We start from the raw sequence: 12,797 nt of genomic DNA on the forward strand, positions 1-12,797 counted from the left end.
TGGAGAGGACGGGTTTTCGCTCGGGACGACGGCGAGGCATTTTAATAGCTTCTCTTTTGCCCCCGGCTCTCCCCCGCCGCTTGCCGGGAGAGGCTGGGCAGCGCCAGCCTCTGTCCAGGACCTGCGCTCCCAGTGGCCTCCCTGTAGGGCCTGAGATCTGGGCGTCACCAGAAACACCCCCCTCTGGCCTCCTTCGGGCTATGGAGCTGCAGGGCCTGTGAGGGACGTAAGCTCTCGGCCCCAGGCTGCAGCGGCCCCGGCGCCTGCAGTCTCCGGGTCCCTGGAACTGGCCCAGGCCAGGGCGCCCCTCCTGGGAGCGGCGGGGGCGGAGGCGGGAGCCGCTCGAGGCCTCCCAGGCAGCCCTGACCCCACTCGGTTCTTTCATTGGACTCAAACTTCCCTCTGCAAGAGCGAGCATCTGTTTCCCCAGAAACAGGTCAGCGCCGGGGACGCCGGCCCGTCCCCTGCGCTTGAGTCTGTATCAGAGCCCAGTGGAGGCGTCGCCCCCTCTCCCCGCCGGCCACGCGCGTCCCGCCCCTGCGACCCGGCCTCACGCCCCCTTCCCCCGCTCTCCCCGCCCGGGCCGGGGTCCCCTCTCCCCCGGCCCCCTTCCCGCCCCTGCGACCCGGCCTCACGCCCCTCCCCCACCCTTCCCGCCCGGGCCGGGGTCCCCTCTCCCCGCCAGCCACGCGCTTCCCGCCCCCGCGACCCGGCCTCACGCCCCCTTCCCCCGCCCTCCCCGCCCGGGCCGGGGTCCACTCTCCCCGCCCCCCTCCCCGCCCGCGCTCCGGCTGCTGTTCCAACGGCCGGGACCGCCCGGCCCGCGCCGCGCGCTGGAAGCGGGGACCTAGGGGGCGACAGATTTGGGGCATTGCTCGAGGGCAGTGAGTCATGAAAGCGGCTTTTGTTGCCTGCGCGTGCGGCTCGCGTGCCGCCCAGCAGCCCGCGGCGCCCGGCGGGCACTGGCGCTGGAGAGGGGGAGAAGCTAACGGGCCCCGGGGGCCGAGGGAGAGGGAAAGAGTCTAGGAATCGGGAGGACGAGAGTGTGCAACCGTCGAAACAAAGTTCAAAGAAAGAGACGGAGAGAGAGGCGGGGCGGGCGGGCGGGGCCGTGTCCTCTGCGCGGAGCCCTGCCCCGTCCGAACCGTCCTCTCCCGGCGCTCCTTCTGCCGCGTCCTCGGGCCCTGCTTTCCCGCTCCTCCCCCTCCCCACAGAAAGCACCTCAGTTTAGGCCTAATCTGAATGCCTTCCTCCCAGGGCCACGCGCCCGGCTGCCGGCTCCCCGGGGTCCGGAGGGCACCGTGCGCCCCGCGGTGCAGGCGCCCAGGGGAGACAGTCCCCGTGGGAGGCAGGTCGGCGCCTGGACGCCCCGAGGGGGGACACCGAGCCTGCCGGGCCTCCGGAACCGCCAGCAGGGGCCTTTCTTTGTACTGACCCCCAGGCCTGGGGGAACGACAGGCAGTGAGATCAGGGATGCATTTATCAGGAGGAGAGGGAGGAAACGAATCTAATAATTCCCACATTTTGCGCATTAGGGTCTCAGCTGGTAAAATATCCGGGTTTACTCACCAGCCTGAGACGTTGACTCCGTCAGGAGTTTCCGGTATTCCGCAGGATGTCCCAAACTGGGGAGTTTATTCTGGCGGCGGGGTTTCGGGGATACCCCTCTGGCCAGCCTGGGGCCTCGGGGGCAGCTGGAGCCCTCTCTCACCCTGCGCCCCAGTTCTCTTCTGAAGCTCTCCTTTCCTCCTTAAGACTAAGAAATGGGAGTCAGGCCACGATCCCCACACCTCGTGCACACCGTGGGCTCAGCCCGTCGCGAAGCTGCCGGGAGCGTGGCAGCACCTGGCCCGAGCCGATCGCAGCTGTCCTCGGACCCCGAGTAGTGGGCCTGAATCCGCAGGCTGTCACTCTAACGTCCTCCTCCCCAGGTTCAACCCATCACGGAAGCTACAGGGGTAAATAAATACTGCAACCAAGTTCTTGGATTATTTACTTATTTGTTTGTTTTATCCTTCTCTGTGTTCTTTGTATACCGACGAGTGAATGCAGAAAAGAAATACTTCGTACAGTTTGATCAGGAAACTCAGCACAATTCATGCCACGCTTTGGGCAACTAGTCAAGTCACACCCCCCTTTATTCCCCTTTAATATTTGCGCACTGGAAGGGGAAGGCCGAATCCTTCACCTTCCAGACCCCAGCGATCTTGTTGGGACCCTGTGCACCTCCCCACCAATCCCCCCTCAGGTTCCCGGGTGCACCCGGCTCCGTCCGCTCAACCCTGACACTGTTTGCAAACTCGAGGGGCTTTTAGAGCAATTGCCTTCAAATAAGCAAGTCAAGTTCGAGGCATTCATTGCAGGGCGCTGAGGGTCTGGGAGAGGATAAAGGGTTCGTTAACGGAGGATTAGAGGCGAAGCTGGCAAAGAAAGAGTGGACAGAGAGGGGGTCAAGCCAACTTTTTTTTTTTTAACGTATGATTGTGTAACATGCTTTGTCGGAAACAAGTGAATAAAGAATCGCCATTTAAACACAAATATAGCTCCTTCAAAATTTGTTGGTAAGCTCTGTGGTCTTTGCATGACTCGAAAAGGTGGAGTTCGCAACAAGTCAGTCTTGGAGACGTCGTGGCCCTTAGAGCTTCCCAGAGTTGTGCTAGTAGTTTTTTTCTACAGAGGAGCGAAATAGACCCATTTAGCACAGGCCATCTCCCCCCCCCCCCCCCTTCGGAAGTCTTCTCTGAACCAAACACCTATTTACAAAATGGGGATTAAAGGGACAAGACAGCCTCTGGCAGGGAACCAGGGACGTACGGGTGAAGGCGCCCTTTGCAACCATCCGACGGCCTTGCTTGAAAAGCAGAATCCACGCGTCAAAGAAGTCTCCCAGCTCTCACGCCAGAGAGCTCCAAGGCCAGCGGAGCCCAGGCTTGAGCGAACAGAACAGTTCGCTTTGAGGACAAGGACCTCTGGGGGTTGGGGGAGAGTGGCCCAACCGAGTGAGGTGTCTTTAGGGACAGGGCTGCGAAGGTCAGGGCTCAACGGGTGGGGTAGCAAGAGAGGTGGGGGTTGGGAGTGGGCGACCCCGTCAAAGAGGCCAGAGGACTAGTCTCAAAGCTGCTTTTAGAGATGAAAACCGTTTGATATGGCGTGTATGTGTGCTTAAGGGGCTGATGGAGATGAGTAGTAGCCACATTTTGGCGCCAATGAGCAAGGGAGAGAGACCAGGAGATGGGCACCTCAGAGGGGGCAGGGAGCCTCGGCGCCCAGGAGGGCCGCGCTCGGGCGAGTCCTGCAGCGGGAGCAGGGCGCTGTCGTGCGCGCCCCAGGCCCGCGTTTCTGCTCTTCCCCCGCCGCCCCACTTCCCGCCCGACGCCAGCTTCTCTCTCCTATCCGAACCCCGGCAGTGAGCGTTCCCGCTTCCTTCCCTCGGATCCCTCCCTCCTCCCCTCCTTCACCCACGGCTGTTCTCCCTTCTGCCGCCTGAAAGGGTTAATCTCTCCTGCGGGTAAAAACAGGTCCGCGGAGTCTCTAACTGGCGACAGATGGGCCACTTTCTTCTGGCCACAAAGGGGCCGGAATAGAGCGCTCCGCCGCATACAAATGCGCGGGTCACGTGGGCCCGGCTCTTGGCTGGACTGGAAGGACCATATGGCGCATGCCGGCGAGGTTGGAAAAGGGGCGGGGGTAGGGGTGGGGTGGGGAGGGGAGGGCTTCGGTGGGAGGAGGGTAGGAGCCGAGCGAGGCCGGAGGGACGGGGGACCGAGGGGGAGGCTGACGAGGGCGCGGAGTTGGACGCGTGCGCAGGCGCTGGGAGCGAGGACCTGCTGCCGCTCCGCTCCGGCCCCGCCCGCTCCCAGCGTCACTGAGCCGGCTATATAACCTGAGCGCCCGCGGGGCCGGGACACGAGGAATCCGTCCCGCGTAGAAGGCACGACGTCCGGAGACCCCAGGGTTATGAGACCATCGCTGCTCAAGACCTACTAACAGCTACAGGTAATTACAATCTCTTCATTTTCGCCTGGAAATCAAAGCAGTAGTTAAAGACCCAATGTCCCTAGATATTCTGTATATTTGCGTTTGTGAGCATGTGTGTGTGTGAGTTTGTGCGTGTGTGTGTGTGTGTTTGTGTGTGTGTGTGTGTGTGTGTGTGTGTGTCGAGGCAGGCATTCCTCCCCATCATTGCAGGCAGGTATGCATAGTTTGACTCGCTTCACTCAAATGCCTACTGCAGTCTTTCTCATTTTAGAAATAAAATGTTTTAATTTTTTGTGGGAAGGTGAAAAATAGGAGCATCTTTGGATTTTTAATAATGCACAATAATTCTATAATTATTTGCTAGTGGTGATTTCAAAGTACTGAAAAGCAATTAACTAATTCACTTTCTTACTTCTTCCAGTAAGAAAAAAAAAAAAAGTCTTTGTTACCAGGGTTTATTCTGCGTGCATGTGTTTTACGCACCTGCAAAGTACCATGTTATTTTCTCAGTGAATAAAAGGAACATGGATATCTTGAGTATCAATAGAAAATAAATCCAGTTGAGGGAAAGTTTGGTTGAGAGGAAGAGAAAAGTGGAGAAAGGGAGAGGGACCCAGTCCTGCTACCTGTTACTGCTCCAGAGGCGGTCGGGTCCTCAGCAGCCAGTGCAGGAGCCAGAAATTCAGTTGTCTCACTAAATGCTTTTTATTTCCCTTATTAAAAGCAGCAACTTTGCCATTGCCAATCGCTGACCATTATAATTATTCAATCTTTCAAAGGGAGGTTTGAGGCGAACTTTGAAAAGCCCCAATAAAGAGCGAGCGGCCCTTTCAATGGGCTGTTTATTAGAGAGGAGCCTTCCGCACCTGATCCCCGATGCGTGGAATAGCGCTCTGCTCCGCGTCCCCAGCCCTAGCCATGTAGCCAGCGCTCTTGTACAAGGTAGCTTTTCAGCAGGAGGACGGGTGGGAGGCAAGAAAAGAAAAGCAAGTGTGGAATGGAAGATCCCTGCCCACTTTGTTGCCAAATGTTTTGTTGATGGTGAAATAATTTTATTGAAATTACTTTACTTCCACATGCATTTGCAGTTCAATCTCCGGTTAGTATAATCTTCTTAAAAAGCACTGCCAGCGTTGGTACATTACATAATGGCTCTTCAACTTTAATCGCTAAGTACTGAGAAGCCAGAACAGAAACGGGAACACAACTGCGATTTTCAAAATCATTATTTTTGTGGAGTTGTGACTTTGAACTCATGAATATAAACATGAGGTTGCCGAAATGTACACTCATTTTCACACAGATTATCCTGCCGGGTAATCATCATAAACAGACTTAAGTTAGCCACTAGGAGATGTACACACAGGGGAGTACATACACACGTAGTGACTGTCTCCCGCCATCAGCTCGGTCTCATCCCCTACGTACCAGCGGGGCACATCCGTTCCATTATAAAACACTGTTTCTAACTTTTCCTGAGGGGTATCCATTTCATGACGAGACGGTACTTCTCTTCACATGCACTTTTTACAGGATTAGGAAGTGGGAACTGAAGGCATATGACGTTCTTGAATGTAGCGTTTTTGCTCCTTTTTCTTTCTGTTTTCCTCTCTTCCCTGTTGAATGTAGGAAACGGAAACATGACCAAATCATACAGCGAGAGCGGGCTCATGGGCGAACCTCAGCCCCAGGGCCCCCCAAGCTGGACGGATGAGTGTCTCAGTTCTCAGGACGAGGAACACGAAGCAGACAAGAAGGAGGACGACCTGGAAACTATGAACGCAGAAGAGGGCTCACTGAGGAACGGAGAAGAGGAGGAGGACGAAGACGAGGACCTGGAAGAGGAGGAAGAGGAAGAAGAAGACGATAATCAAAAGCCCAAGAGACGCGGCCCCAAAAAGAAGAAGATGACCAAGGCGCGCCTGGAGCGTTTCAAGCTGAGGCGCATGAAGGCCAACGCCCGGGAGCGGAACCGCATGCACGGCCTGAACGCAGCGCTGGACAACCTGCGCAAGGTGGTGCCCTGCTACTCCAAGACGCAGAAGCTGTCCAAAATCGAGACGCTGCGCTTGGCCAAGAACTACATTTGGGCCCTGTCGGAGATTCTCCGTTCCGGCAAAAGCCCGGATCTGGTCTCCTTCGTACAGACGCTCTGCAAGGGTTTATCCCAGCCCACAACCAATCTGGTTGCGGGCTGCCTGCAGCTCAATCCTCGGACATTTCTGCCCGAGCAGAACCACGAAATGCCCCCGCACCTGCCGGCGGCCAGCGCTTCCTTCCCCGTGAACCCCTACTCCTACCAGTCGCCGGGGCTGCCCAGCCCGCCTTACGGAACCATGGACAGCTCCCACGTCTTCCACGTCAAGCCGCCGCCGCACGCCTACAGCACCGCGCTGGAGCCCTTCTTCGAAAGCGCCCTGACTGATTGCACCAGCCCTTCTTTTGATGGACCCCTCAGTCCGCCGCTCAGCATCAATGGCAACTTCTCTTTCAAACACGAACCGTCCGCCGAGTTTGAGAAAAATTATGCCTTTACCATGCACTATCCTGCAGCGACCCTGGCAGGGGCCCAAAGCCACGGATCAATCTTCTCGGGCGCCGCTGCCCCTCGCTGTGAGATCCCTATAGACAATATCATGTCCTTCGATAGCCATTCACATCATGAGCGAGTCACGAGTGCCCAGCTCAATGCCATCTTTCACGATTAGAGGCACGTCAGTTTCACCATCCCCCGGAAACGAACCCACTGTGCTTACAGTGACTGTCGTGTTTACAAAAGGCAGCCCTTTGGGTACTACTGCTGCAAAGTGCAAATACTCCAAGCTTCAAGTGATATATGTATTTATTGTCGTTACTGCCTTTGGAAGAAACAGGGGATCAAAGTTCCTGTTCACCTTATGTATTATTTTCTATAGCTCTTCTATTTTAAAAAGAAAAAAAAAAGTAGTACAGTAAAGTAAAACAAAATGCACCACAAATTTGGTGTAGATGTATTCAGATCATATTAATTATCTGATCGGGATAACAAAATCACAAGCAATAATTAGGATCTATGCAATTTTTAAACTAGTAATGGGCCAATTAAAAATATATATAAATATATATTTTTAAACCAGCATTTTACTACTTGTTACCTTTCCCATGCTGAATTATTTTGTTGTGATTTTTGTACAGAATTTTTAATGACTTTTTATAATGTGGATTTCCTATTTTAAAACCATGCAGCTTCATCAATTTTTATACATATCAGAAAAGTAGAATTATATCTAATTTATACAAAATAATTTAACTAATTTAAACCAGCAGAAAAGTGCTTAGAAAGTTATTGTGTTGCCTTAGCACTTCCTTCCTCTCTAATTGTTAAAAAAATTGCACAATTTGAGCAATTCATTTCACTTTAAAGTCTTTCCCTCTCTTTAAAATGAAAACCAGATCCATAACTATCAAGAGAATGATAAAAAAGAGATGTATTCCCTATCAAAACATATCAATTCATTACTTGCACAAGCTTGTATATACATATTATAAACAAATGCCAACATACCCTTGTTTAAATCAAAAGCTGCTTGACTATCACATACAATTTGCACTGTTTCTTTTTATTCTTTTACTCCTTTGCATTCCATGATTTTACAGAGAATCTGAAGCTATTGATGTTTCCAGAAAATATAAATGCATGATTTTATACATAGTCACACATATAGTGGTTTGTAATATTCATGTAATGAATCTGAGCCTAAATTGAATCAGGTTGTTAATGTTGGGATTTATACCTATTGTAGTCAATTAGTACAGTAGCTTAAATAAATTCAAACCCTTTAATTCATAATTAGAACAGTAGCTATTGCATGTAAAATGCAGTCCAGAATAAGTGCTGTCTGAGATGTGATACTGATACCACTGGAATCGATCTGTACTGTAATCTTGTTTGTAATTCTGTATATTATGGTGTAATGCACAATTTAGAAAACACTCATTCAATTGCAATAAAATAGTATTAAAAATCTAAGCAATTGTTGCATTTCTTTTTAAAGTGAAACTTTTAGTATAAATGATTCCTAAGTGGAATAGTTGCTTTATTTGTCTAGTTAAGAAAATATTAAGCCATGTTTGTAGAATAAAACAAAAGAAAAAAGTTTACTTTAGCATACTCTCTAGTCTGTTTACCTTGCTTCAGGAATCATCAGCTCTTTGTAGATAATGAAAGGAACTAACTGATATTTCATTACTGGGAATGTGAAGCTGTGTGTGGGAGGGGGGATGTTGTGAAGAGACAAATAATTGTTTTAGTTTTTCTTTGCTTTAAGTGTCTTCACATTTAGCTTTTGGGTGTCCATTCTTTTAAATTATGCTATGTGTTTTCAAGTTTTAAAAAGGGGATTTAGTTCATTATTAACAAACAAGATACATGTAAGTACCTTAGTTTAGTTTGCCTGCAATTAAAACATATGTTTTAAAGACTTGACCATTTTCTCGGTGTTTTGTAATCTGTACGTTTTCCTGAGCTGAAGTGTTCTCTAATGCAAACTAGTACTATCTCCAAAAGAAAGTGTCTGGGGGAAATTATTTAACTAATGTAAAGACTCCAAGAAGTGGCATTTTATAATTGTTCTATAAACATCTTGTGATAATCTCAATAATGTTTCCAAGAAGAGAGGTAATAAATTTCTTGTCCTCAAGAACATACTCTTCGTACTATAATGTATTGTTGGAAGGTGTAATTGTTTCCCTGCCCCATTTGGAGCATTATTGTTCCATTTCATGAACAAAATTCATTGGAAACACTTACAGATGATTCTGTCCATTGTTAAGTCCACTAAAAAAAAGTTTGGCATTTCTGTTCCTCTGGATTTATTGACTGACAGGAAAGATTCCTAGGGAATAACATTTTGGCACTTGTGCTCTGGCTGTATGGTGGTGCTCTGATTACTGTCATTAGTAACTCCATTGTTCCTTCACTGATTCGGATGCCACAATGGATGACTACCTCTTTTCCCATGCTTGTTCCTTTAATCTCCTTCTCATTGGTGATTTAAGAGTTCCAGAAAGCTGACCTCATTTAGCAAGGTGCTCCAGAAAAATGTGAGTAATCTAATGGAAGGGCACAACTAGCCATACTAATAACATTGCCAATGGGGCTACATCAAGCTGTGACAGTAGCAGCAAGGAATATTTCAACATTAAGAAAATGTTTGAGTGCAATTAAAAATGTTATTTTAGCATGCTTTCCATCAGCATGTTTTGTCATCACATGCCAGAAATACTTTTACGTTAGTCTCAACTTTATCCAAAATTCAATAATCTTATTCCAAGTGAATCAGAGTTGTTTTGGAATCAAGCTGTTGCTTCTTATACCCAAGATTGCTCTCACTGTTCTTACTTTGAGAGACATAATACTGACATGATATCTGAACACTGCTTTCCTCCCAGCTCAGGAGACCATGAAGTGAACAGTCAGATCTGATGTAATCAATTCAGCAGCTCAATTTCACCTGTAATTAAAATTCAACATCTTCATGCAAACTAAAAACTGCTGCTGTAGTGCACAGAAGAAATAAAACAATGGCACTATAAGAATTAAAAGAACCTAGGTTTTAAAACAGCAAGCAAGGAAGTCTATACTGTGGGGTTTTTTGGTAGGTAGAAATGAAGACTGCAAGTTAGGTTTGATTTTTTTTTTTTGGCTTGTATAACTTTTTTTCTAAAACATAAGGATTCTTTCAGTCAGTCAAGGCGTAACTCACATGCCACCATCTTTTATTCAAACGCAAGCACAGATGTTCCTTCTGCAGGGGAGGTTTTAATTTATGAAAATGATATTGTTTATGCATGAATGAACTGAATGCACTCTGCATAACACACAGCACTTCCATCTGATCAGAGAAATACCACAGAACCAGTGCCAATGTCGGAAGCATATTCTACAATTTTACTCACTTAAATGTTTAATGAATATTTGGAAGGTATTTTCAAACCACAAGAAACCGTTCCAATGATCTTTTTCTTTTCTCTTTAAATTGCTATCCATATTTAAAAGAGACACAACTTTTATAATTGGCTAATACTTATATCTAGCTAGTATGAAAGGAAAATATTTTACTAAAGGAAAAGCAACCAAAAAGAAGATACACTGGCAATTTTTACTTCATTGGGAAAAATAGTCTTATCAAATAAGATGCTTCAATAGTCTTATTTAATATGAAATGTGAAAATGCTCTGAAGAGTTATTTTCAGAACAAGCTGAAATTTAAAATCAGTGAACAGTTTCAAAGTTAAAGATGAAATTTGGCTAAATATTTTAACTGGTACAAATTTTCTTTTGAATAGAATACTCCATAACTCTGATTTCATTTCATCATCAATTGCATTTATCCAGTATGATCTATCTACTTTTAATCTTAAAAAGACAATGAAAGGAAAATTTAAAATAAAGGGTCATAATATCTTAAGAATGTTCTGTTAATTTTAGGTTTATAATATATCACAGAAAAATAACATTGGAAACAAATTTGTGTTCTAATTTATTAATCTAAAAATATTCCCTGTTTTCACATTTGAAAGTCTAAATTCTTACAAAATTAATGCATCTCTGAAAGTAGCTAGCAATTACTAAAATGATATATGGATCATTAGCTAACAGTTTGAACCCAAAATTTTCAGTTCTATAATTAAACAAGAAATTTAGAGTGAAAATGTCTACTAAACAATTAATAAAAATAGGTTTCAAAACATAGGCTGATTTTGTCCTAATGAGAATCATAGAATATCAAAGCTATTTCTTAAAATACACTCAAGTCTCGTGACTTCTCTTTTTCACTCCCTCCACCAGCGCCTATTACCTGAAAACAATCTAAATCATATCTCTAATTCCAGGGTCTGATAAAGAATAAAAGAGCCATCTTCTTTAGCTATTAGAGAAATGCAAATCAAAACGGCAATGAGATACCACCTCACACCTGTTCGATTAGCTATTATTAGCAAGTCAGGTAATAGCAAATGTTGGAGAGGCTGTGGAGAAAAAGGAACCCTCATACACTGTTGGTGGGAATGTAAAGTAGTACAACCATTATGGAAGAAAGTATGGTGGTTCCTCAAAAAACTGCAAATAGAACTACCTTATGACCCAGCAATCCCTCTACTGGGTATATATCCCCAAAACTCAGAAACATTGATACGTAAAGACACATGCAGCCCCATGTTTATTGCAGCATTGTTCACAGTGGCCAGGACATGGAAACAACCAAAAAGCCCATCAATAGATGACTGGATAAAGAAGATGTGGCACATATACACTATGGAATACTACTCAGCCATAAGAAATGATGACATCGGAACATTTACAGCAAAATGGTGGGATCTTGATAACATGATACGAAGCGAAATAAGTAAATCAGAGAAAAACAGGAACTGTATTATTCCATACGTAGGTGGGACATAATAGTGAAACTAAGAGACATTGATAAGAGTGTGGTGGTTACGGGGGGGAGGGGGGAATGGGAGAGGGATAGGGGGTGGGAGGGGCACAAAGAAAACAAGATAGAAGGTGACAGAGGACAATCTGACTTTGGGTGGTGGGTATGCAACATAATTGAATGACAAGATAACCTGGACTTGTTATCTTTGAATATATGTATCCTGATTTATTGATGTCACCCCATTAAAAAAATAAAATTATAAAAAAAAAAAAAAAAAAAAAAAAAAAAAAGAATAAAAGAGCCAATGCAACATCTTGTGGAACACCAGGACTAAGAACTCTTGTTGTTACCATCGCACAGAGGCGTTCTGGCGTCAGATGCACAGTGATTTGTACGGTGGCATAATCATTGGCTCCTGGCCAGGCATTATGTTTCAGAGGACACTATTGTCAAGAACCATTCAACTAGAAATCTGCACTGTATGCACTCAAAAGTTGAGATCATCTGCCTTCCTATGTCAGAAAGAATTCTGTGGTGGCAATTGGCTCATGGATTCTCTTCACACACACTAACACTAGGTTCAATGGCCCTGATGGAATTAGCTGTGTAACCTAACCAGTGGCATCAGCAAGACAAGGCCATAGCCTCTGGGGACTTCAGTTTAAATTGTTAATTTTAAAATATCTTAAAACTGTGACGTATAAATATTATGCTAATGCTGGACAAAATCTTCAGATACATTAAATGTAGATTTGGTCATCTAAATATTATCATGCTATTTTCCCAGCTAATTTAGAGGTAGAGGGATAGTGACGATAACCATCCTTACAGATTATTAGGTATGGAACAATCCAAAGGGATGGATCTGATTGTGATAAAACATCTGGAAATTAGAGAATGAATTTGATCTTATACATGAGATGACTCTAACCCCTGCTTTTATCTTTGGTGTCTTAAGAACAACCAGAATGATGCTTACTAGATTTCACATTCTCACTAGGTCAGTGTTAAGTGCTTTCCATTCGTTCACACATTTCATCATCAAAACAGCCCTGATCCTTATTATATAGATGCAGAAACTGCAGGAAGCTGGAAACTCGCATTACAGGTTTCCTTTCTTCATTCAGGTTCTAGTAGAAACCACCTTCAATTCCATCAAACTCATTATTATATTGCCCCTCCTCTTTTTTTTAGAGAATTTATCTGATGTTATCTTGCATATTTGTTTAGTTTGTTTTTCCATCATCTACATCCATATAGCAGAATATGAGCTTCACAAGAACAGGAACCTTGTCTCTCTTGTTTGTTACTGTCTCTCTGGTGCTTAGAAAACCTAGGAGATCCTCAGTAAATATTAACATCCTAAGGGAATCAAACCACACTGATGCAAAAGCTTGTTGCCTT

At 46.0% G+C, this 12,797-nt stretch overlaps 1 protein-coding gene across 1 annotated transcript; it reads left to right on the forward strand.

Moving 5' to 3' along the window:
* Positions 1-3,888: 3,888 nt before the first annotated feature.
* On the forward strand, positions 3,889-7,987 carry NEUROD1 (neuronal differentiation 1). Its single transcript, XM_066232865.1, has 2 exons — positions 3,889-3,996; positions 5,608-7,987. The coding sequence occupies exon 2, from the start codon at positions 5,619-5,621 to the stop codon at positions 6,684-6,686; it is 1,068 nt and encodes a 355-aa protein (XP_066088962.1). The 5' UTR covers positions 3,889-3,996; positions 5,608-5,618; the 3' UTR covers positions 6,687-7,987.
* The last annotated feature ends 4,810 nt before the right edge of the window (positions 7,988-12,797 follow it).

The sequence above is a fragment of the Saccopteryx bilineata genome, chromosome 5, assembly GCF_036850765.1.
Source record: "Saccopteryx bilineata isolate mSacBil1 chromosome 5, mSacBil1_pri_phased_curated, whole genome shotgun sequence".
Taxonomy (NCBI): Eukaryota; Metazoa; Chordata; class Mammalia; order Chiroptera; family Emballonuridae; genus Saccopteryx; species Saccopteryx bilineata.